The 25,047-nt window shown below is 43.5% G+C and overlaps 1 protein-coding gene across 2 annotated transcripts in view; it reads right to left on the bottom strand.

Moving 5' to 3' along the window:
- Window positions 1–25,047, bottom strand: part of HS6ST2 (heparan sulfate 6-O-sulfotransferase 2) — a 348,242-nt gene that overhangs the window by 28,999 nt on the left and 294,196 nt on the right. The window contains exon 4 of one of the 2 annotated variants that reach the window (XM_081563812.1): window positions 14,558–14,644. The exons of the other annotated variant lie outside the window; for it this stretch is intronic. Within the exon in view, the coding sequence (XP_081419938.1) occupies window positions 14,558–14,644 (87 nt within the window). The remainder of the gene's footprint in view (window positions 1–14,557; window positions 14,645–25,047) is intronic. 2 annotated transcript variants of the gene reach the window in all.

Genomic DNA, 25,047 nt, shown 5'->3' with positions numbered 1-25,047 from the left:
GAACAGAGACTGAATCTCTTTCTGTTTCAGCCCTGTTTTCTACACCTCCTCCCCTCCTTCTCTTACGTCCACCTTTCTACTCCCACCTACCCCTGCATCTGGTATTGTGCCCGTCACATACCAGATGTACAATATTTACTGATTGACTTAATGAAGACACTAGTTCCTGGTTAAATGCTAAACGGATATTGTTCAAGGGGATGAAGGGATGCTCTCAGGCTGCATCAGGAGAGACATGAAGGACAAAGTGGCATATTAACTGCGTTCTGCAATGTAAGTAGTAACACTAACTCCATTTAGTGAGCACTCATGTGGACCAGGGGCTTTTCAGGTGACGCTAGTGGTAAAGAACCTGCCTGCCAATGCAGGAGACACAAGAGATGTGGGTTCGATCCCTGGGTCAGGAAGATTCCCTGGAGGAGGGAATGGCAAACTACTCCAGTATTCTTGCCTAGAGAATCCCATGGACAGAAGAGACGGTGGGCTACAGTCTATAGGGTCACAAAGAGTCAGACATGACTGAAGTGACTTAGCACACACACACGCATGTGGACCAGAATATGTGCATAAGTTATCTCACTGAATCCTCAAAGGAATTCTAGTAGAGATAGCTCCAATTATTACTTCCTTTTTATGGATGAGGAAACTGAGGCCCAAAGATGTTAAGTAACTTGTCCAAGATGCAGATCTGGGAATGAACCTATTCCTATCTAATTGAAAGAGTGGGCTCTTTCCAACAAACTTACCCTGTTCGTCAGCGCCGCCATCTTGGCGCCGGCTCAGCAGGGCGCGCAGCTACGGGGCGCCGCGAGGGCCACGCAACAGGAAGCAGGGACGGCCCGCATGCAGCAGGCCAGGTGAGCGCGTGCGGCGAGCCGGGGGCGAGCAGGGGACGGCACCACCCCCACCCCGTAAACAGCCTCACGGGCCTCCTCGGCCTGTCCCATCCCTGAGAAGCGCTGGGGGCCGGCTGCCCGTCGCCCCTCCCTGCAGGCAGGCCTAGACCCCAGCGCACGCGGAGCGCCCAAGGTCCGCGGGCCGGGGCCTAGAGCGCCTCGTAGTCGCCGCCGCCGCGGAGGGGGCCGCTGGGCGCTCCGCCGCCCAGGAAGGCCTCCAGCTCATCCAGGGCCGTCCTGCAGCGCCTGGTTCATGGACTGCAGCCCGGCCGGGATGTTCCTGTCGCGGCCCGGCGCCTGCTCCGACCCCACCAGCTTCTTGAGCGCGGAGAACATCTTCCCGCTCCCACGTCCGAGCCCGGTACGGCCCGCGAGCTCAGCGGCGGCGGCGGCGCGGCGCTAGTCGCACCATGTCCCGGGCTTCGGCGGGCGGACGCCGGCCTAGGACCGCCCGGGGACTCAGCCGCGGAGGCTCCGCTCCGGCCCCCACGGCCCCCGGCGCGGCCGCTCAGTGTTTGTTTGGAAAAAACAAACAGGTGTAGCTGAAGGATGGAGGCCACTCAGGATAGGTGCAATGGTGTGAAAAAAAAATCGGAATGTGGCAGACAAGGAGACCCGTATAACCAAGGGGTGGGCTGAGGTAATGATGACACTAGATACTTGTGAGAAAGCTGAATTAGTCAGTGAACATAAAACACTGGAGAGAGAGAGTTTAAAAATTATAATAAAATTGTGTATGGGATTACATAGAATACCTACAATGAAGAAATATATTAGAAAAGCTCATGGGCCTTCTAATGGTATTCAAAATAACAATACAGGGCACTTCCCTGGTGGTCGAATGGTTAAGACTCAGTACTTCCAATGCAGGGGTTCAGGTTTGATCCCTGGTCAGGAAACTAAGATCCCACATGATGCAAGGTATGGAAAAAAATTAACAAAAAGTTGAAAAAAATAATAACAATACAGACTGTGGCTTAAACATCCACCTGACTATTTTCAGGGAGAGGATGGCTTAAGCAACTAAAATAATCCTCTCTGCAAGCTAATGGTCTTTTCCTCCCCTCCAGGTTTCATTACAGCCTAGCACAGACGCCAGTTTAAGGAAATGGAGTGGAAATTGTGTGTGTTCATCTAGTCTTCAGAGCAGAAGCCAATTGAGGAGCATTACTCAAAATCTGTGGCGTTTTTTTTCTCCTCCAAGTATTTCAGGTTCAGCCTGGGTTTAGGGATGAGATCTCAGGGAACAATCACCGGTCAGTCAGCTTCCTTTCATCTCTTCAGAGCAATCTGGCCATAAGAAGGGAGGCATCTCTTTTATTTACTTCTTCCTCTTCTTTTTTTTTTTTTAACTGTTTTTGCTTTTAAAAATATTTATTTATTTCTTTGGCTGCACCAGGTCTTAGCTGCAGCATGTGGGATATTCGATCTTATTGAGGCATGTGGGATCCACTTCCCTGACCAGGGGTTGAACCCAGGGCTCTGCATTGGGAGAGTGCAGTCTTACCCACTGGACCACCAGGGAACTCCCTGGTTTTAAGAGCTTGCGGAAGCGGCACGGCGGAGAAAGGCTGGAATCCCATACTGTGCTCCCCCTATATCCTCAGGCTGGGGCTGTACCAAGGGTTATCGAACTCATTCTAAGCATTCTTTAAAAAAATGAAATGTAGTCAGACCTCAGGATAGATAACAGATTAAAATGGAGTCACCCTCATTCTCACTGGAACAGACCCTAATGCTGGGGAGGATTGGGGACAGGAGGAGAAGGGGACGACAGAAGAGGAGATGGTTGGATGGCATCACCGACTTGATGGACAGGGGTTTGAGTAAACTCCGGGAGCTGGTGATGGACAGGGAGGCCTGGCGTGCTGCGATTCATGGGGTCGCAGAGAGTCAGACACGACTGAGCGACTGAACTGAACTGAGCTGAACTGACCCTCATTCTCACCAGTCTCTGAGGTGCTGCTTCTGCACCCAAGAGTTATTCAGAACATAGATTGAAAACCAGTGATCTAGAAAAAGGAAGGATGCAGTAAGTGCACCGTGATGGCTCCCTGAGCCCAGATAGCTTCTTTAGTCTTCTTTTTAGCCCTTTTTCCATCTGTTAGAAGCCAAACTAGGAATGGAGAATGGTGACCGAATGGACAGGCATATTCCTCACCAGGAGACAGACATTTGCAGAGCAGGGAGTATGTGGGAGGGAGAATAAATCTTTTTCTTGGCCCTCATATAGCTTAGCACAAAATGCCTTGTCCATTGTAAGCATTAGGTAATGAATGGGAACCATGACTCCCACTTTAAAAGAAATTAAAAATACCTAGCAGCCATCCACAATATCATGCCTTTGTTTCCTCCTTGCCACCAAGTGGGTGACAGAGACCCAGATTGAATTCAGGTAAAAAAAAAAACCCACGGCCTCCAAAATGAATGTGTTTATAAGGACAAAGCCGGCTTAATTGCATTTCATAGAAGGAGGAGCAGTCCTGGGAAATAGATGTGGGTGGGTAGAAGCAGCAAACTATTTTCTGATCAAGATCACAATGGAAGCAGGTGTCCTTGTGACTACTGTGAAGGCATAGAACAGCCTGATCTCCCTTCAAGGTTCCATAGGCATGAATGGGAGAAGTGAAGGTAAACAGGCAGAGGCTGAGTATAGAGCATCTCATGAAAGCCCATGGAGAGCACATCTCCTCCTCAACCATGAGAAAGTAAGACACTGTTGAGGACCCCTTGGAAGCAACCCCAGCACTCTTCTGTCATTATGCTCTGTGACTTCAAAAAAGGAGAATCGGTGCTCCTGGCTCAGGTCCATAGCCAGCCATACTCAGAGCTTGTCTCTGCTGAGGTGCCTGGACAGCCACCCTGAAGGGGACCCTCCGGATTGGGTATGATCCATGCCACCAAAGCAAGCGATGAGCTCTCCTTGAACCAATGTCAGGGGTAGTTTTCAGATTAAATGAGAAAATGTATGCATTTAAAGCACTTAGAATAGGGCCTGGTGCTTCTCTGATGAGATTACTCAGTTCTTACTCTTGCTGACTACTTACCAGCCCATTGATGATGACCACCCCAATGAATTTACAGAGCATTTATCATTATTTACAATCATGATAAATGTAGTCATTTTTTTTCTCTCTAAGGGCAACCCTCTCCAGTATTTGCCTGGAAAATTCCATGGACCGAGGAGCCTGGTAGGCTACAGTCCATGGGGTCGCAAAGAGTCGGACACGACTGAGCCACTTCACTTCACTTCACTTCAAACTTCAAAACCATGTTCAGAATTTTGTAAAAGTTTCTTGAATTTTCTTATAAAAACTTTAAGCTGGTGTTAGGGTACAAAATTGTTTTCCTTAAAATAAAATTATTTGACTATAAAAAAAAGAATAGGGCTTGGTAGGGAGCACTTAATAAATGTTACTGCCTATTTAAAAATTCCTGGTCCTTGGGACTTCTCTGGTGGTCCAGTGGTTAAGAATCTGCCTTCCAATGCAGCGCACATAGGTTCGATCTCTGGTTGGGGAACTAAGATCCCACATGCCGTGAGGCAACTAAACCCTGATGCTGCAACTAAGACCTGACACAGCCCAGACATGGTTGGAGTCTTGGCGCCATCATCTGTTACCTACATGACCTGGAACAGGTCAATATCATCTCAGATTTCTTGTCAGTAAAAAGAGCTAATAATAACCTTTTCTTTATAGACCTGTTGTAATGCCTAGACAAGATAACATTATGTAAAGCACTTTCCACAATACCGACATACAGAAAGCACTCAATAAATTGTAGTTAATAAAAGCATCATTATAGTAGTAGTGGTTTAGTCATTCAGTCATGCCCGACTCTTTGAGGCCCCATGGACTGTAGCCCACCAGGCTCCTCTGTCCATGGGATTCTCCTGGCAAGAATACTGGAGTGGATTGCCGTTTCTTTCTCCAGGGGATCTTCCCAACCCCGAGACTGAACCTGGGTCTCTTGCGCCTTCTGCAGTGGAAGGCAGATTCTTTACCACTGAGCCACCTGGGAAGCCCCCAAAGCATCATTATATATTTGCTATATGTGAGGAATGGTTCTAATTGTTTCAATGTATTACTCTATTTAAATAAATTTTTTCTCAAATGTCACCTTTCACTGAGGTCTTCTCCAACCACCTTATTTAAATTGACAAATTTTCTGTCTGTATCACTCCTTATCCCTCTGCCCTGCCCTTTCTCAACCCCCTCCTTAAAACTAATTTCTAAAACACTTACTTAATAAATAGTTTTCTTGTTTAATGACAGTATCCCTCCACTAGAATGGGTATGAGGGTAGGGAATTTGGTTTGTTTCCTTCTTTGTTCAGAGCCTACAATAGTACCTGATATCTCACAAGCAATCAATAAAAGTTTTGAATGAATGAAGAATTTAATCCTCAAGAAAATCCATGAAGCAGACACTGTTAGTATGTCCCTTTCACAAGTGAAGAAACTGATGCACAGAGAGATTTAGAAACTTACCAAGGAAGTGCTGGGATTTTAAAGCAGTGACTGGGCTCCAAGGTTTGTCATCTTAACCACAACACTATACTGTTTCTTTTAAAGAGCTCATGGAGGGGTAGAATAAGGAGTGGGGTGAGGGGAAAAAGGAGAGAAAAAGAGGGAGAAAACATGAATGAGAGAATGAGAATAATGGAACAGTGTATGCGAGCCTATGAAATTTAGAGTTTATTTTGCTTTTCGCTTTTTGTTATCTTCCTCCTCTGCAGGAAAGTATCTACTTTTATTTGCTGATGAAATTTCTGTGCAAGACTTTGGGAATCTAGCTTTGACCTTTTGATAAAAGCAGTGATCATTCATTTGTCCCCAGAATATCATCTTTAGAGGACACTTCCATTGTCCAACTATCGCTCCATTGCTTTTATGTGTCTTTTGAACGAAGCTAAATGGGTAGGAATTATTTACACATTAGATAACTCACAGCTATTCAACACTGTACTAGAGGTTCAAACCTGTTCAATAAGGCAAGGAAAAAAACGCATCCATATTGGAAAAGAAGAATAAAACTATCTTTATTCACAGATGACATTTGTCTGTGTAGAAAATCTAATGGAATCTTCAAAAAAGCTCCTGGAATTAATATGTGAGCTTAGCAAGTTAGTAAAATATAAGATTGGTATACAAATACCAACTGTACTTCTATATCCTAGCTATCATACCAAGTGAAGTAAGTCAGACAAAGAAGGGCAAATATCGTATCATTCCGCTTATATGTGGAATGTAAAAAAAGGATACAAATGAACTTATTTTTAAAACAGAAACAGATTCACAGACTTAGAAAATAAACATGGTTATCAAAGGGGAAAGATGGGGAGGAAGGATAAATTGGAAGTGTGGGATTGACAAATACATACTACTATATATAAAATAGATAATCAACAAGGACCTACTGTATAGCACAGGAAATTCTGCTCAATATTCTGTGATGACCTATATGGGAAGACTCTGAAAAAGAATAGACACATGTACAGGTACAACTGAATCACTTTGCTGTACCCCTGAAACCAACACAACATTGTAAATCAACTATAGTTCAATATAAAAATTTTTTTTTAAAAAAAGGAAACTTGGGGAAAAACAATTGGAAGTTAAAATCATAGAATACTATTTGCCATGCCATCCAAAGTATGAAAAACTTAGGGCTACATCTGACAAAAGACAGGAAAAATGTGTACACTGAAAACTACAAAACATTGCTGAATGAAATTAAAGACAATTTCAATAAATGGAGAGATATGCTGTGTTCATAGCTTTTAAGACTCAACATCATTAAGATTTCAGTTTTTCCCATATTTGATACATAGATTGAACACAATCCCTGCCAAAATCTCAGCAGGTCTTTTTTCTTTTTCTGGAAATTTACAGGCTGATTCTAAAATGCATATGGAAATGCACAGGACCTAGAATATCCAAAACAACTTCAAAAAGGAAGAATAAACACTCACACCATCTGATTTCAAAACTTATAAAGCTAGGGTAATCAAGACTGTGGAGCTGACATAGAGATCAAATCTTGATCAATTAAGAATCTGGAAAAAATAAATATATATTATATATAATTGAGTTTTTATTTCAACAAAAGTGCCAATGGAGAAAGGATATTCTTCTTCAGTGATGGCACCAGAACAACTAGATATCCATATGTAAAAACAAAACTTTGATCTTTACCCTGCACCATATCCGAAAGTTAAATTACATAATTGCCCTACATGTAAAATCAAAATCATAAAACATCTAGAAGCAAACATAGATGAAAACTTCTGTGGGACTTCTCTGGTGGTCCAGTGGCTAAGACTTCATGCTCCCAGTGCAGGGGGCCCAGGTTCGAACCTTGGTCAGGGAACTAGATCCCATGTGCCACAACTAATAGTTCGCAAGCAGCAACTAAAGATCCCATAATGTCTCAAGGAAGATCAAAGATCCCACATGCTGCACCCAAGACCCAGTGTGGCCAAATAAATAAATACAAATAGATATTAAAATAATAATAAATAAATACACTTGCTTTCTCCCAGAAGGCAGGTCATAGTTTCAAAAAAAGAAAAAACAACTTTGCATTTTTGGTTCTGGCAAATATTTCTTAAATACGCTACCAAAATCACAATTCAGAAAAGAAAAAAAAAATGAAAATTGGATTTCAACAAATTAAAAATTTCTTCTCTACCTTTAAATGCTTCTACACTCTAGATTTTTAGTCAGTGTTGGATTCACAGTAATTATTTGGCTAGCGTTGTGTTTCCATACTCTCATAGTAGAGTTTGCAGCTCTTCTACTGCAAATCATAGTGGGCCATGCTTGATTGGTTATTTGTGTGAAAAACAACAGATTTGGCCTAGAGGCATTAGAAGATGCCATTGATTTAGGCTCTGTAATTCCTTGATGTCAGAAAAAACTGGGCCGAAAGTAAAAAATATTGAGATATAAGGGCAAGATGGAGTACTGATAGATAGATGGGTGGGGGCAGAGGGAGGAAGGGATGGAGGGATGGAAAAAGAGTTCAGAGAGAGAGAGAGACAGGGACTGTGATGGAGAGACAAAAATATTGAGATATAAGGGTAAGATGGAGTACTGATAGATAGATGGGTGGGGGCAGAGGGAGGAAGGGATGGAGGGATGGAAAAAGAGTTCAGAGAGAGAGAGAGACAGGGACTGTGATGGAGAGACAGAGATTTGTTATTTGGAGGAAAATGGAGGAGTCCTATTGAACATCACCCTTCCTTGCATTTCTAGGCCTTCTCAAGTGAGAGAGAGGAACGGAATTCCAGCCAACACCTGGAAAGTGGACGTAACCTGAGCTCCGCCAGAGTAGTGCCAATGAGAGTTCTCAACCATGTATGCCACAGAGGAAAAAGAAGAGTTATTGAGGACCCCTGTTCTAGAGAGCAGCATGCGGAGTCCATGACTTTGTGTGGCAGGTGAGAAGGGAGAAAAATGACTCCTCCCTTCCAAGGCTCATGAGCAGAACACTCTTCTTGACTAAGCTGGAGAACCAGGAGCAGCATGGGCAGTCAGATCCTTAGGGGGGTTTTATTAACATGATGGTAGTTAGTATACTCTACACCCTAACCATCACAGAGATGCGGTGGTGTACCTACTAGGAACTATGTCCATGACTGGACTGTTTCTTCCTGGATGGTCCAGGAATTTCTTGTCTCAATCTATGGGCAAGATGTATGTATTGCCAGTGGTGCTGAGGCTTCTGCTTCCCCATTCCTGGAGCTGGCAAAGCAGATAACCAAGCTCTGATTTGGTCAGGATTATACTGGCCAGGTCACATTGTCCCTAGCTGCGTACTTTGGCAGCTGAAGCAAGCATAATCACTAGTTGACATTTATTAAGCAGTTGCCATGTGCCAGGCACTAGAAGAGCCTTACTTAGATTATGATAATTTTATCCTCACAATAGCCCAATGAGGTAGGTACGAAGTTAATCAGTGATAGAGCCAGGATTCACATCCAGGTGCATCTGACTCCATAGTTGATGTCCTTTCAAATACACACAAGGCCACATGATTGTTTTATTTAAGGAGTTCTTTGAACAGCCTCATCTGCAGTTGGTTGGCACTAGGTGAAAGCTCAAAGTATGCCAAACCTATGTGCTATTGACCCCTTGTTATTAAAAGTCCTTTTCAAATGTTTTATATTAGCTTCCTGCCCTATTAATAAGTGTACCTTCTTGGATAGATTTGACCTTTTTGTTGTGACCAAAGGTCTTGCACTATCCTGGATGTGAAATATTAGAGGAAAAAGACAATTAGGCTACAAATGTTCTGATTCTCGGGCACACCTCACTCCATGTTGTTCTTAGAAATACATTCTGACATCAGCTTATGTTTCTGTCATTTGTCTTTTACTACAAAGGAGCAACAGCAGAGAGGGAGGGGGAGGCAGGGTAGGTAGAGAGAAAAAGAGAAAGTGAGTGAGTTTGGGGCTTTGGTTTTTTACAAACCTTTGTAATATTAGACTTAGCCTAATAGCTAAACTAAGGCATTACTGACATCATCATCGCATTGAACTACAGCGATGATTTGAAAAGTTGAATACTTGGCCATTTGATTGCTGTACTCATACAGCATACCACAATTTTGAAGTGAAACTACACACACACACACACACACACACACTTTCATACAGAGAGGCAAAACTAGGGGTTTTGGTGGTAGTCACAGCCTACTGTTTTAGAAGAAATACATGGCTCTCAATGAGAGGAAATGACATAATCATGAGATCATAGTACACAGGACTCGGACGCTAGTAATCCACCTGTAAACAACTCAATCTGAACATAAAACTGCACCACACTGAATCCACACAGAACAACCAAGACTTTGCCTCTTCATTCTAAAGCAGGAAAGTTTTCCATTTGGGTCCTGCCAACTAAAACCAAAGGACTGGTGTGTTTATTTATGAAGCTATGTGCTCCTGACTGTGCTCATCTAGAGACTGCTGAATAGATAAAGAGGCCTGTTCATTATGAGACAGTTTTGGAAAAAACAGGTTGGAGTCACTCTTCCTGTGGTATCTGCTACCAGGATTGGCTCTGGATAGATGTGTCAAGTGAGCAAGGTTTGACTTAACTATCTCCGATTCCCCTTCTGTCCTCCCTTTCCTCCATTTCAGCATCCTTCCTTCCCTCTCCAGTTTAATTCATTTAAGCTGACATTTATGGAACTGAATTCAACATTTATGGCATCTTTTACCAGGCACCGTGCTTGGGTGCTCTGCCCTGGTCCTGTAATATTCATGTCCTCCACTAGTATTTGGAAATTGAACTTGGTCCTTGTCTTTCCATACTTTGAGTCTATGTGAAAAACATCTCAGGCTGAGAGGACTGGTTGATTTTCAGCATCATCTGCAACTGCCTACAATCTAATTTTTAAATTGATGCCTCTGAATATTACACACACACACACACACACACACACACACACACACACACACACACAACCTCATCCTTGGTTGACTGACTTGAGGAAAAACAGCTATAGTAATCTATAAGTTCTCTTTATTGCTTTCTTGATGAAGGAGTGTGTTAAAGGCTCAAGATAGCTCAACAGTAATATTGAGAAAGGGTAACTGTCCAAACACAACTAGAATATGGTACTTTGGAGAAATAGTGAAGTATTTGAAAAGTGCACGCTATTTCCTTTCGTCATCACTACTGCTACATTTTTTTAAATGGAATGATTTCAATTTCTCCCCAAGGTCTCCATTTTCATGGAGGCTGACAGAACCCACAAACATGGGTATGGTGGTGTATGAAGGGCATAGCACTCAGCTGGACATCCTGAGACCAGGCTCCAAGCCTTGTGTGGTGTGATTAACCAAAGTGTCTTGCTATCTGGGAGAACTGCAGCATACGCTGAAGTAGAAAGAGCATAGGACAAGTATTAGAATACCAGGATTCTAGGCTGACATTTGTGACTAATTAGCTGCGTGACTCTGGGAAAGTGACTGACCCTTCTTGAGTCCTTAGCTGGTCAACAAAAGAGTTGGTTTCATGTGACTTGTGAACATGTTCTGATACAAACAGGAAATCTGTAACAGCTCCTGTGGTTGGCATGCATGCTCAGCCTTGATGGTTAAAGCGCTTGTTGGGAATAACCCAATGGATCAGCAAAGGGATTGTCCGTGGCCTGATGCATCGGACAGAATAACAGACTCACATTAGCAGAGGGAACTAAATTAAATATGGCAGCCTGGTCTGTTTGGTCTCTGATCAACCTCTGCCAAACCTATGCTTCCTGATCTCTGTGGTATGGCTCTGCACTGCTTTTTATTTTCCTGTTCTGTCATTTTGGCTCACTGCTGGCATAGAATAAACTGCATATACCTCCCTGAAAGTCATTGCCAGGGTAGTCTGGCTCTGCTGCTCAGACATATCCCATTCCATCTGTTCCTCCCTGAAACAGAGGGTTGGCTACCCAGCTTCAGATGCAGGCAATAAAATGGAGCAAGCAGAATGACACAACTTTTAAGCTGTAGGCTTCTTAACCTACTAAGCCTGCTATACTGCATGTCGGTCGGCCCCAGATGAATTGAGGTTGAGAAAAAAGGCAGAATTGGTCGTTCAGTTTTAGCTTTGACCTCATCTACAACTCTCACTGGTTTTCATCAACATGAGAGGATTCTGTCCATCTTAGTGATTAGTTTGCATTTTCCTCTTCTGACCTTGCCTTGCCACCTGGGAGATAAATGGAAACAGTTAAAGTATTCAAGGGTCACTTCTCAGAAGCCTTCATTGATATGCCCACATGATGTCTTCTCCACCTGGACCTCAGCACTGGTTGGGGTGACTGTTGGGTCCACCAATGGAGACTCTGTGACTGCCTCTCTATGAAGACTACGTTGCCATCCTCTGTCCTCTATGAAGATTGTGAGTTCTTTGAGGGCACCTATTGTATCTTATATTTGTCTCTGTGGCCCAGGGTCTAGCACAAGGGCACAATGTCAAAGTTTGATAGATTTTAGTGATGATTATTACTATTATTGCTGCTAAGGAAGGGTTATGCCAAGATTGTTCATTGGAAGACACCATATAAGCACACAATATCCTCTCCAAGCCTCCATTTCCTCATATATCAAATGGAAATAATAATAGTGCCTACTTCATGAGCTTTTGGTAGGTGAGAATTAATGAGACAAAATGTATCAAGTGCTGGGGGACAGAGGTTGGCCCATATCACTCACTCAACACATACTAGTTGTTATTATTTGGGGTTGTGAGGTGTATTTGAGGCAGCTTGACTTGTCTTCAAAAGAGAGGAGGCCAATTACTTTTCAGAGAAGGACACACCTTCTATCTCCCAGCCTGTATCTGGCCTCAAAATAACACAGAGGAACTCTTAAAAACCGCTCCATGTCTCCCTGTCATTACAGGGACATTACAAATAACATGAGAAAAGCCAGCAGAACAACACCCACCCCAGATGCTGACTGTTGTGAAAAGGTACCATGGGGAAAACCCCGGGGGGTGGGGCAGAAACCCACCTAGCTCCCTCCTTCCTCACCACACTCCCCCAAATCCAGGAAATAACCGCTCTCTCTGACCAATAATAACATGTGTTCCTAAACATTGATAGACATTGTTCTGTTCTAGAAAGTGTGGGAAAATGACCACCCCCCACCCAGATAGCCTCACCATATTCATGGAAGGTCAGTACTGCTGCTGTTGACAAAAATTTTCTGAGAAGGAGAAAATGTACAGAGAAAGAGTTAAAAAAAAACAAACTTCCTGCCAACTGATGGGAGATAAGAGAAAGGGAACCTGAAACATATCCTTGAAGAGAATACCGTCTATTGGAGAACTTTTTATTCTTCATTAATAACCACCCCCCAAAGAATGAGGAATTGAAAAGAACAAGCACAATCTGTGGGTCACATACACAAGAGACAAAAGACACCTAGCTCAGAATGTGCAGGAAGGGAGGCCCTCACCATGGCAGAAGCTTGGGAACTGTCCAGATCCAGCAAGTGGGCTATAAGATCGTGTTTATCTACTTAAGAATGTATTTCTGCTGGCCTCCTAGGTCAGCAGCTCAGGAATGGTATTAGGTATGCGCTCCTTATGTCATCTGAACTCCAATTCTACCAACTGCTCTCTTGCGGCTCACTGAGACTCTTCACTCACAAGGTAAGAGTCTGGGTTCCCACAAAGCCAAAACACACAAAACAAGGCTCCTTTCAAAGCACAACAGCAATCACAAGTATCCCTAATTATACATCAGGGTCTAATAAATGGAGACCATGCCCTGCAGTTGTCAGCAGGACAGGTGTGTACAAGATACCCAGACAGGGGCTGCCGTTTCTGCAAGCGTGGAGTTCAAGTGATTCTCCAGTGCTATCTCTGTTAACCGCGGGCGCATGTTGACGATGAATTGGGACTAATTTGGAAACAGTCAGCTGCTGGAGAGTGTGTGCATCAAATCCCTTCCTTCATAATTTATACAGTATTTTGATTGTGGTGTTCGGCAATAAATAACTGAAACAAGTTCTAACTGCTCTGAGAGGCCTTCTTATGTCTTCACCACTGCTTTTGATATTCTCCAGGATAGCGCACATTCAACTTTATATGCAAACCTGAAATGGTATTCAGGAGAAGAGGGAGAAAAAGGCAGCCAATAGATCTTTCACTTTGGGATTGAAAATAAGATCATATTCAAACTGCAGCATTTATGGCCCAACGCTTAATACATAAGATATGTGACCATTACAAATTCACCTTTCGTAGCAAAGCTGTGCTCTTGTAGTGACATAGCTTATTGCTAGATTAGAGCTTTTAGCATGATGAAGGCATCTTTCATCTTCTCCTGGATGTGGGCTGGGTGCTCCTTCGGGGCTGTATTTCTGCCTGTCACAATGCCCGACAGCGCTGAGACATAGGGCTTACAAGAATAGGACCTGAGTCATTCACCAAAGGGCTGCAGCCACTTTGAAAAGGGAGCACCTACTTGGAGATATCTTATCTGCAAGGGATCACACTCTCTCCGATTGCCATGCTCTGCTAAAGCCAAAGAGAGAGGTCAGCCAACACTGTTTCATGGAATCAACCCAAAGAGCAAATCTAACATTCCAAATATTCAGCCAATCCAAGTTTTTGGCAATATCAAAAAGACAGTTTCAGGTAGGTCACAGTACAGGTTAGTCCCCAGGAAAAGAATACACATATCATGTATATCACTGATATGGTTACAATGTACACACGCTTAAAACCAGGCCAGTTGTGGAATGGCTTTCCAGATTCTTCTAAATCCACCCCAAATCTTAGTGTATGGATCAGACAGATTTTCATGGATTTTACAAATCATAAAATGATTGATCAGTGCCGCTGCTTCTCCTTTCTTCTTGCCTTGCTATAAGTCCTTGGCCGTCGTCACAATCAGCCCTAAAAGCTCTTTCCAAACTCATCTCCTAACGCTCCCCTCTCTCTCCTCTCCCTTCTTTAGTCCTTCGTGCATCCAATATTCCTGACACCTGCCTCACTCATTTAAATTCCCCAGTGACTAACCCAAAGCGAAGCCCACAGAAGGCATTCCGCAAATCTCTGAATGAATATGAATGAATGACAAAATAAGAAGAGCACATGGCTTTGTGACAGCTATGTCAGAGGCATGGGGGCACTTTCCACTTACTTCCCATTCTTAGATGTGTTCCGGGCCTTTGCGGATGATGGAGAGTTGGCGCCTGGAGTAGTGTTTGGAGAACCCCGTTTATCCTTACTATACCCACAGAAAGAATAGAAAAAGATATACAACCATGACCACAGAGATGAAAATAAATTAATCATTTCATTTCACTCATTTCATTTAAAGACTTTCAAGGTGCCTCTCTTGATCTCTCAATCTGTGTGTGTGTGTGTGTCTCTCTGTCTCTCTCGTCTGTCAAAATAAAGCATGATCTTATCCAGAGCTGCCCTTCAAAGGTAAAGAGAGTGGGGACTACTGGTCAAATTCAAAGAACGCTATTCTTCTGACATGCAAAGCTTCAGCTGGTGGATGCCATTCATGATAGCACCACAGCCCAGGGCCCCAGGGAGGCTCTGGCCAAAAAAAAAAATTGTCTTTAACATAAAATCTTTTATTTGTCTCTGGGTTCCCTGTACTTCGAGTTCAGTTCTGAAGCTGCTGACTTGCTGTGAAGTATGTGGATGCCAAATGACTTCTAAAAGTCTTTGGGAGATACTATCAGATGAATTAATAATTCTCACTCATAATGTTAGCATAGGAAGGCCGTGAATCCAGATATTCTTTCAGGAGAGGCACCACCTGCTTCATGAGTAATTGAATTTAAATCTCCACCTTCAATAACTCCATAGCTTATGTCAAAACTTGGAAACAATTACGAAATAAATCACTAGGAAGGTCTGCTTAATCTCATCGGGTTAATAAACGCAGACAAATTAATCACTGGAAGGTAAACAAAGAGGATAATTGATTGGAGGCTTCTTGATTACTTTATTCTATTTTCTTTATCAAACTATTTTTACCATTATCTTCAATTCAGCTGCTCTGCCTTGAAATTATTACTTTACTTCATCTTCAGATTTCCATGGAAACCAATTCAAAGCCCTTTTCCCCACTTGATGATGTGTGGAATTATTTATCCTGATTTCATCAGAAAGATTTTTTTGTTGTTGTTAGTAACATCTACGTCAGCATAACCTTTTATGAAAAGTGAAGGTAAAAAAGAAAAATGCATACCTTGGCTTTCAGTGAGTATAATAGAGCCTTCCAAAGGCACAGAATATTGTCTGAGAGAATGTCAAAGAGCTTTCCAGATATTTATGAATCTTTTAACTACATCAGAAATAGGTCTCTACAAAGAGCTGTATTTAAATGTGGGGTGAGGTGGGGTTGGGGGGTCACAAAAGATATTCTGCCTCGCATCCCTCAGCTTTAAGTGACTCCATGGATGTGACTGGAACAAGAGATAACCATGGGTTCCCGGTGATAGAAACTGCCTGTCGTGCAGGAGACCTGGGTTCAATCCCTGGATCCGGAAGATCTGTTGGAGGAGGGCATGGCTACCACTCCAATATTCTTGCCTAGAGAATCCCGTACACAGAGGAGCCTGGTGCGCTACAGTCCATAGGATCACAACGAGTCAGACACGACTTAGCAACTAATACTCCCAGTAACTGCCAAGGTGATCCAGATGTGTGTGGGCACAGGGCTAATCCACACAGATAGCAAAAGTTCCAGCAGGTAGGATTGTGTCCAGGAGGGCCTCAAAACAGTTCTTTGAAGTGGGAGTCACCGAGGTGAGCTCCGATCCTTCTGCTGGAGTGAGCGGCTCTGGACAGTGGCCACATAGTCTGTCTCAGAGGAGGTGTCAGAAGTCCACTGAGACAGTGCTGAAGAACTCATGCAGCGCTGCTCCTGCCTATCCATGCTGACCTCCTGGCAAAGAACTTCTTAACCATCCCTGGACCATACCAGCTACCACTGGCATTCAGAACCTCGCTCAGAAATGAAGTGATAACACCAAACAACTGGACAAAAGATTGGAACTCAGAAGAATTCTAAAGTGTCTCTTCCAGAAGGCTGCTGCTGTGTCATGTGAGGGATGAAATATGCTGTGTGTTGCAAAATTCAAGCAGGTCTCAATTCCACACTCTGCTCATTGACCACTGAGTCTTCCTCCTCCCAGCCTCTCACTCAAACAGAAGGCAGTGGGAAACTTTGCTAAAAACCTTTGGAAACAAAGACCCTTTTGATCTTGCAGACTGCTAGGCTCAGAGAAAGTGGTCATTTAACACTCTGTTCCCCCAAGTCACTAAGTTCATGCATTCTTGTTCTTTTGAATAAAAGACACCCCTCCCCACTGCTGTAGTCCCAAATCTTTTTGCCTTTTTATACTGTTCATGGGGTTCTCACGGCAAGAATACTAGAATGCTGGTAAAGATTGAAGGCAAAAGAAGGCAGCAGAGGATGAGATGGTTGGATATCATCACTGATTCAATGGACATGAACTTGAGCAAACTTCAGGAGATAGTGAGGGACATGGAGGCCTGGCATGCTGCAGTCCAAGGGGTCGCAAAGAGTCGGACAGGACTTAGCCACTAAAAAACAACAACAAATTCCCATACCTGTGTGTTGGGAGCCAAGGATCCTTTAAAATCATGACAAGTGACCATGTTTAAGATCAATGCAGGGCACCACAGGACATCAGGAAAAGCTGTCAGCTGCCTTATTATTGTTAACTGCTGCTTTGGAGGTGGGGGTGGTGGTCTTGGAACGGTCGTCCTTTAAGTGATAGAAATAAGGACTCCTCTGACCTACTGCCAAATCCTGCAAGTGTAGATTTGAGGGGGAATAAACACAAATACTTTCTCAGAAAAATTGCAGATGTAAGGCAAGGCACCAAGACTAGGGGTGAACAAGTAATAAAAACTTCAAAATGTTTGTTTCATGCCAGCAGCAGAGATCCACTGACAGGGGCAAAAGTGAAAGGAAAAGGGAAAGTCACTCAGTGGTGTGTGACTGTGACCCCATGCACTGCCGCCCACCAGGTTTCTCTGTCCATGGGGTTCTCCAGGCAAGAATACTGGAATGGGTAGCCATTCTCTTCTTTAGGGGACCTTTCTGACCCAGGGATCGAACCCAGGTCTTCTGCATTGCAGGAGGATTCTTTACCAGCTGAGCCACCAGGGAAGCCCAACAGTGGCAAAATGAACCTGAAAGTGGGGGAAGGACGAGCAGAACAGTGGCAGGCTTGGATCCTTGGAGTTTAATTTTGTAGATGTATCAATACTAAGGACTGTTGTATAGAAAGGCTGGCCGAACATTGAGGGGAAAGAGCCATCGTTCTTCCTCAAAGTTCCAAGCTAGGTAGGTAAGTCTGGACAAGATGCTATGAGTTTGAAACTTTGAGATAGAAAGACCCTGAGTTTTCCAGAAGTGATCCAAGAAAGAGAAAGAGAAAATCCTGCAACTGCAAACTGAGAGCCTCAGAGATCTGGAAAAACATGGGTGGACAACCCAAAGATGAAGATGCTGCCAAGGATACTGACCATGGAAGGAAACATCTGGTAACCCCAAGGGCTACAGGAATAAGTCCTGCCTGCTTTTAGGTTATATGGGTGATAATTTGGGCTATATGAGGTTCTAGACGACTGCCTGAGATTACAGCCAGTTTCTAATTTACACTTCTGGAACAAGAGCACCCCAGCCATCATTATTTTGTCTGTCTCTAGACCACTTGTCAGCCCTTTTGACTTTCATTTCCTCTTTGGATCTTAAAAGCTATGGCCCGAAATCCCAGAGGGCATGGATCCAGGCTTCTCCCACTCCTCAGGAATAAGCTATCTTCTTCAGAGGGTAAGATTCTTTCCTCTCTCCCTCCCAATCCAGCCTCTTCAAAGACGTAGGAACACAATTCCAGGTGAGCTCCTGATAGAAAATGTAATGAATGCCAGCACTCTCTCTGTCTGTTTGGTTGGCTGTCCATCAAGTATCAAGTAAATCATTTCCCACAGGCTCCACAAATGTCTCCACCACCACAAAAGTGGGGAAAAAATCCTGCAATATTATGCACATTGTATTCAGGTGGGAAAACTATGACTAACCCAACTCTTCAGCATTTTCAAAGTGTTTCTGATTGAATAATTTGATGCTGAAATGGCATCCAGTGTACTTCACCCAAAATGGTAATCAGATCCACTCCAGTCTGGATTTTTCATAGGTCAGAGAGGTATTTGAGGGAGAAGAACCCAAACATCCTTGACTCACTTTCTTGGTGGGTGGCATACAGCAACTTCTGCATTTCTCGTAGTACTTTGTAAGCTCTTTCTGGAATTAATTCATCTCAGATCCATGAGAAATAGTTGTGTTGCTCTAAGTACAACAACATTGAAATTTTAAGAATAAAATTTCAGGGACCTAGGAAATTGAAATACTCTTTCAGAAGGGGAGTTGGGCTATAATACTCATTGTCTATTATCTTTTATGTGGCACTTAGCATGTGGTACCTGCAGACCTACAGTGTTGTTTATATTTTACTGTTTTTCTGTCTCTCCAACTAGCTCTTAAGAGGACGCTTCAAAAACATTTGTTAAACAAATAAATGAAAAGGCTGCATTTTGGCTCAGTGGAAGAGGAGTTCTGTGGTTGATTATTGATGTCTGGCACCAGTGTGAGAGCAGGAAGTGGTGACATACCAGTCCTATATGTTCCATCCCTAAAGAAGAATGGTCTGGGAAAACTGGATTCCAGTTACTGATGGTTGATCATCACGCGAATCACAAAGACAGGTAGGCTTAGAAAGGATGCTCAAGCAAAAAATCTGTTGCATTTGTGTGGCTTTCAGTGTTTTTCCAGTGTGTGTTCTTATAAGTGGTAACAGAGATGAAACCCAAGCTGTTCTTTAGGGGTTACTTCAGGTCTCTCTTGGGAAATGGTAGCTACTCTATGCTCCCTAGAAATGACCCTCAGCCCCTTAGAACTCCCAGGAAAAGGAGATGTGCTTAAAAAATACAGACTCTACCAAGGATAGAAGCTCTCATCTAGTATTCTTTCCAAAAGGTGCTTGAGTCCCCTCTACAACCTATCACCCCACCACGTGGTTGTCATTTGCAGCCCTTTAAATCATGATTGCTTCCCCATGAAAGCCTGCTTTTCTATTTTCTAAGAGGCTCACGTTGCTGAAGTATTTTTGCCCGTGTCCTGTTACTGAGCAAGACGGCTCTTCAAATATTGATTTCCTTTAATTAGAGCTGATGAGGCTTCTTCATTTCATTTTTTTGTCTTTCTAGGTTATGTCCTGAGTGCTTTGCTTTCTTGGCTCTGAACTTTTTCATTTTCTTCTACCTGAAGTGTCTAAAGGAGAGTCCAAACCTCTTTAAAGCATCCTCTCCTCATGATCTATGGTTTCTGTTAATCAGCAAGCAAAGAAAGTTCAGTTTTCTAAGCTGTGCTTTCCCTTAGCTTCCTGCCCTAAGTTCCCTTTGTTTAACTGTGGGCAATGACTGAGGGTCTTGAGACAAGAGAAAACCTCATCTTTATTGCTGTGAAGCCCAGTGTGGGTGTGATCTCTCAGAAGCAACCTCAGGCGTTCAAAGCATTTATTCAAAAATCTTGCATTCTAATCCTGGCTGCCAGGGAGGCATATGACTTCCTTATGTCTTAGGATCGTCACCTCTAAAGCGGAGGGCATTCAGCTGACTAGGTAAACCATTCACACAGAAGTTCAGAATTACTTTACTTTGCAATTGCAGAGCTCTTGGCAAAGGCACCTGGGACACTTGCATTATCTTGCCCTCTCCCCCTCCATGAACTTCTCACTCTCACAACTCACCACAGGGGCATTGGGGACAGGAGCAAGAAGCTTATAGATTATTGTTGCTGTTTTGCTCTCTTCACCTCTTGGCACCTGCTGTTTCTGCCCAGGGAAAGCGGTTGCATTCCTGAATGCCTCACTAGGATCAAGAAAGAACATTAGTCACTTCCTAAATTATACTGTCTCTTCATCTTGGCTGGCTATTCACCTAAGTCTTTACCAAGGGCTTGGACATCGGATACAGACTGTCAGAGAGGCCACTGGAACTGTGTCCTACCACTACTGAATTCACATCTAGTCCTGGGCTACTCCATCAGATAGGGGATTGAGAAGCAAAAAAAAAAAAAAAAAAAAAAAATCATAGTTCTGGTATTGGATGGTTTAGGGTGATTGAGACCTGAAATATGACGGGAGCTTGGACCAGAATGATCATTATAGGGATGGAAAGAAGGAAACCCTGCACAGCATAGCAAAAGGAAATGACTGAACTTGAGAAGTGACTCCATCTGGAGAATGAGAATAAAGTCTTCAAGAAAACTGATGAGAAGTTTGGAAGCTGAATGCCTGGAAAGATGGAGGTGCCAGTGAAAGAGACAGATTAGTTGGGAGGGGCATCTGGGCCAGAGAGGAAGATGATGGATTTGGTCGGGAGCCTATCAAGTTGGGGTGTTGATGGACAGTGTCTAGCAGGCAATTAGAGAGATGGCACTGCAGCTCAAGAATAAACACAGGGTCAAATGTGCAGTCATGTCTCCAACATGAGAGTCAAGGTGGTGATGGGACAGCGATACACTGTGATTAATGAGTGGATGTTTGGGATGAGGGACAGCCTGGACCACAATCTGCTTTCTTCTACCCCATTTTTTTTTTAAATAAATTTATTTATTTTAGTTGGGGGCTAATTACAATATTGTAGTGGTTTTTGCCATACACTGACATGAATCAGCCATGGGTTTACATGTGTTCCCCATCCTGAACCCACCTCCCACCTCCCTCCCCATCCCATCCCTCTGGGTCATCCCATTGCCCCAGCCCTGAGCATTTGTCTCATGCATCGAACCTGGAATGGTGTTCTGTTTCACATATGATAATATACATGTTTCAACGCTATTCTCCCAGAACGTCCCACCCTCACCTTCTCCCTCAGAGTGCATAAGACTATTCTATGCATCTGTGTCTCTTATTCTGTCTCGCATATAGGGTTATCGTTACCATCTTTCAAATTCCATATATATGCATTAGTATACTGTATTGGTGTTTTCCTTTCTGGCTTACTTCACTCTGTATAATGGGCTCCAGTTTCATCCATCTCAATAGAACCGATTCAAATGTATTCTTTTTAATGGCTGAGTAATATTCCATCGTGTATATGTACCACAGCTTCCTTATCCATTCGTCTGCTGATGGACATCTAGGTTGCTTCCGTGTCCTGGCTATTGTAAACAGTGCTGTGATGAACATTGGGGTACACAGGTCTCTTTCAATTCTGGTTTCCTTGGTGTGTATGCCCAGCAGTGGGATTGCTGGGTCATATGGCAGTTCTATTCCCAGTTTTTTGAGGAATCTCCACACTGTTCTCCATAGTGGCTGTACTAGTTTGCATTCCCACCAACAGTGTAAGAGGGTTCCCTTTTCTCCACACTCTCTCCAGCATTTATTGCTTGTAGACTTTTGGATAGCAGCCATTCTGACTGGTGTGAAATGGTACCTCATTGTGGTTTTGATTTGAATTGCTCTAATAATGAATGATGTTGAGCATCTTTTCATGTGTTTGTTAGCCATCTGTATGTCTTCTTTGGAGAAATGTCTGTTTAGTTCTTTGGCCCATTTTTTGATTGGGTCGTTTATTTTTCTGGAATTCAGCTGCAGGGGTTGCTTGTATATTTTTGAGATTAATTGTTTGTCTGTTGCTTCGTTTGCTATTATTTTCTCCCATTCTGAAGGCTGTCTTTTCACCTTGCTTATGGCAAGGATGCCCACTTTCACCACTACCCCAGTTTGTGATGATTTACAAGTGGGTTACAAAGTCCTATATCCCAGGAGCTATAAGTGAACTGTGCCAGTTCACTTAGTTGTATCGAGTTCAATGCTAAAGTTAATGAGAAACTGCAGCCCTTCTGCAGGCCACTGATTTTCTTCATCCTGCACCCATAGGCTGCTTGTCCCAATCCTCTTAGCCCAGCCAGACTGCTTACAGGTCACAAGGGGACAGGTGGGTGGCATCACTGTCAATCCATTCCCATAACAACAACACCTGACAAAGTACCTCCCAGGCTACCTTGGTATAAGGAGGGCAGTCTGGCAGAGAAGCAAAACACAGCTTTAAACTTTGGCTTCACTTGCAGCTCACATCTCTTCCTCTTTGCTCCCCTCTTCCAAGGCCTAACCACGTGGCAGGGACTATACCTCCCATCAATCGTGCTGAAATCCTCTCCTATTTTTCACTATCCCTTCCCTTTTCCTGTTTTCAGCCTTTGCACTGTGCCCCACTAACTGGCACCCTTAGTCACCCTTTCTGAGCATCCTTAATGGTACAAAGATGACATAACTAGTAACATCACCCCAGTTGGGGGTGGGGGCAGCCTGCCTGGGAGCAAGTCAAGAGCTTTGCCCTTGCAGAGCTAAAGTACAACAGACCTCCTGAGTTGAGCTGAGTTCTGGAGGGCAATCTTTAAGGAACTGTGGCCATGAGCTTTCCCACATCGAGGCAAGCCTTGGCCTGGAGCTCTTGGTCTGCAACCTACCCACTGAACTTCTCTGAATCTCAGTCTCCTCATCTGCAAGTCCTACTTCTTAAAGCCACAGCATAGTTTTGCAAACTATAAAACCTTAAATAATGTATTTGCTCAAAAACATTTACTGTGTGTTTTCTGTGTGCCCTTCATCGTGCTGGGCCTTGGGGATATATTGATGAGTGGGATAAGTTCCTGCCCTCAGGCAACCCAGAGGCCAGTGCAGGAGATTAGTGTGTTAATTGTTACAAAACAACACCACATACCAGATGGGACAAAGCAAGTGTGAAAAAAATATTGAGTTGGCCAAAAAGTTTGTTCGGGATTTTCTGTACCATCTTATGGAAAAACCCAAACGAAATTTTTGGCCAACCCAATACTAGGGAAATAAACCAGACAGTAGCCACCTATGCTTAGGAGAACCAGGGAAGGCAAAAGTAAAGCTGAATTACTAAGACAAAAATGACGATTTTTGATTTGCATTAAAAATCAGAAAATAAAACCTGGGTTATAAGATTTTCACAAGATAGAACACATTGTGCTGACCTTTAGTTTGAAACCCTACCTTCCAACAGTGGCTCTGAGACTTAGATGTCAGCATTACCTGGAGAACTTGTAAAACCCAGATGGCTGAGTCGGACCCCCAGTCTCTGATTCAGCAGGTCGAGGAAGTTCCCAGGTGATGCTGACATAACCAGCCTATGGAGCACATTTTGAGAACCAGTGCCTCACAGCTTCTTGGCCTTTTGGCTAAGATCAGGCGGGCAGAACCACTGCCTCACAAGACACATGAGAAAAGCCACACTCAGGAGCCACCGAGGGGTTACATCCGCCATATGCATTGGCCCTGTTTTCCAGGCAACGCGATTAGACTCTTCTGGATGAAACATCTCCGACAGCCTGCTGTGCTGCTCCTGAGTCAGGAAAGAGGTAGACACAAAGGGCTGCCGACATCCAGCCCTGGAGAAGCTCGTCTTTCCTGAGGAAGTGGCAATTACTGCAAACACCACAGAGTGGGGCTCAGAGCAGGTGAGAGAAAAATTGGATCTGACAGCATTAATTGCGCTTGAAGTTTTATTTACTGAAAATGATCTAGCATAATTAAAAATTCACAACTGGAGTCTAGCTGGTGAGTATTATACATTAGGGAGTCCCTAAGAGGAGGCCAGAAAAGTCTCAGTGAACTTTTAGGAAAAGCCAAAGAGGCCAATTACTGTGGCAGGAATTAGCACACAGAGGAAAAAAAGAGAAGTCCATTCATTTCCTTGGAAGTGTGATTCTGGCTTTATACTTCAGAATGACATGAACCAAGGCTGTTGCCAGTGGGGCAAGCAGGAACTGATCATTTATTCATTTCCTTTTCCTTGGTGAACAATTACTTTGTTTTTACTTTCTGCTAACTCTATTCTTACGGTATTTTCAAGAATGCCCACTCTGCCTATATGTTATATATTCAATTGTTTGAGGACAATGGAGGTAAATTGTGTTCCTATCTGTTCATAAAGTTAACTTCTCGAGACATCTGTCATACAGAAGGTTTTCAATACCTGCTGACTGCTAAGCATCCTGATAAACGTGGCTTCTGGCATATGTTTGTTGAATAGAACAGACTAACCTATACGAAGTTAGAGGTTTGGTAACAGACTCATGTGCCCTTTCATTTTTTGTTCAAATGACTACATCAGACCGCACTGTAGGCTTACAAACATGATAAGACTATTGCAGTGCCATTTCTTGGCTCTAGTGCCCACAGCAGATTAAAACCAGCAGGAATCAGCACTTTGGAGAATGGCATTGCCAAATGAACTGAAGGAAACTCTGAAGTTTTGGGAAGAGCATGGGTGCTGGATCAGGCAGATGTGGGGTTGCCGTCTGTCTCTGTAATAGCTGGAGGATCTTGGATAGGTTGGGTGACGGAGGCAGGGTTGCTCCTGCCAAACCAAGGCCTCTGATCTTAACACTGGGGATTCAGGGTACCAATTCTCTAGCTATGTGTTGGAATTCAAAGCCAAGAGCATTCAAATGTACTTTTGTGGCTGAACTCCACATCTTAAGAGCTTTCTAAAGGGGTGCTTGTATTCAAGATTTAAAAGTGCAGCTGGCTTCCCAGGTGG

The sequence above is a fragment of the Giraffa tippelskirchi genome, chromosome X (genome assembly GCF_054371585.1).
Source record: "Giraffa tippelskirchi isolate mGirTip1 chromosome X, T2T-mGirTip1v1.2.pri, whole genome shotgun sequence".
NCBI lineage: Eukaryota > Metazoa > Chordata > Mammalia > Artiodactyla > Giraffidae > Giraffa > Giraffa tippelskirchi.
The sequence above is the reverse complement of the archived record's forward strand: the minus strand, read 5'-3'. Positions and strand labels throughout refer to the sequence as shown.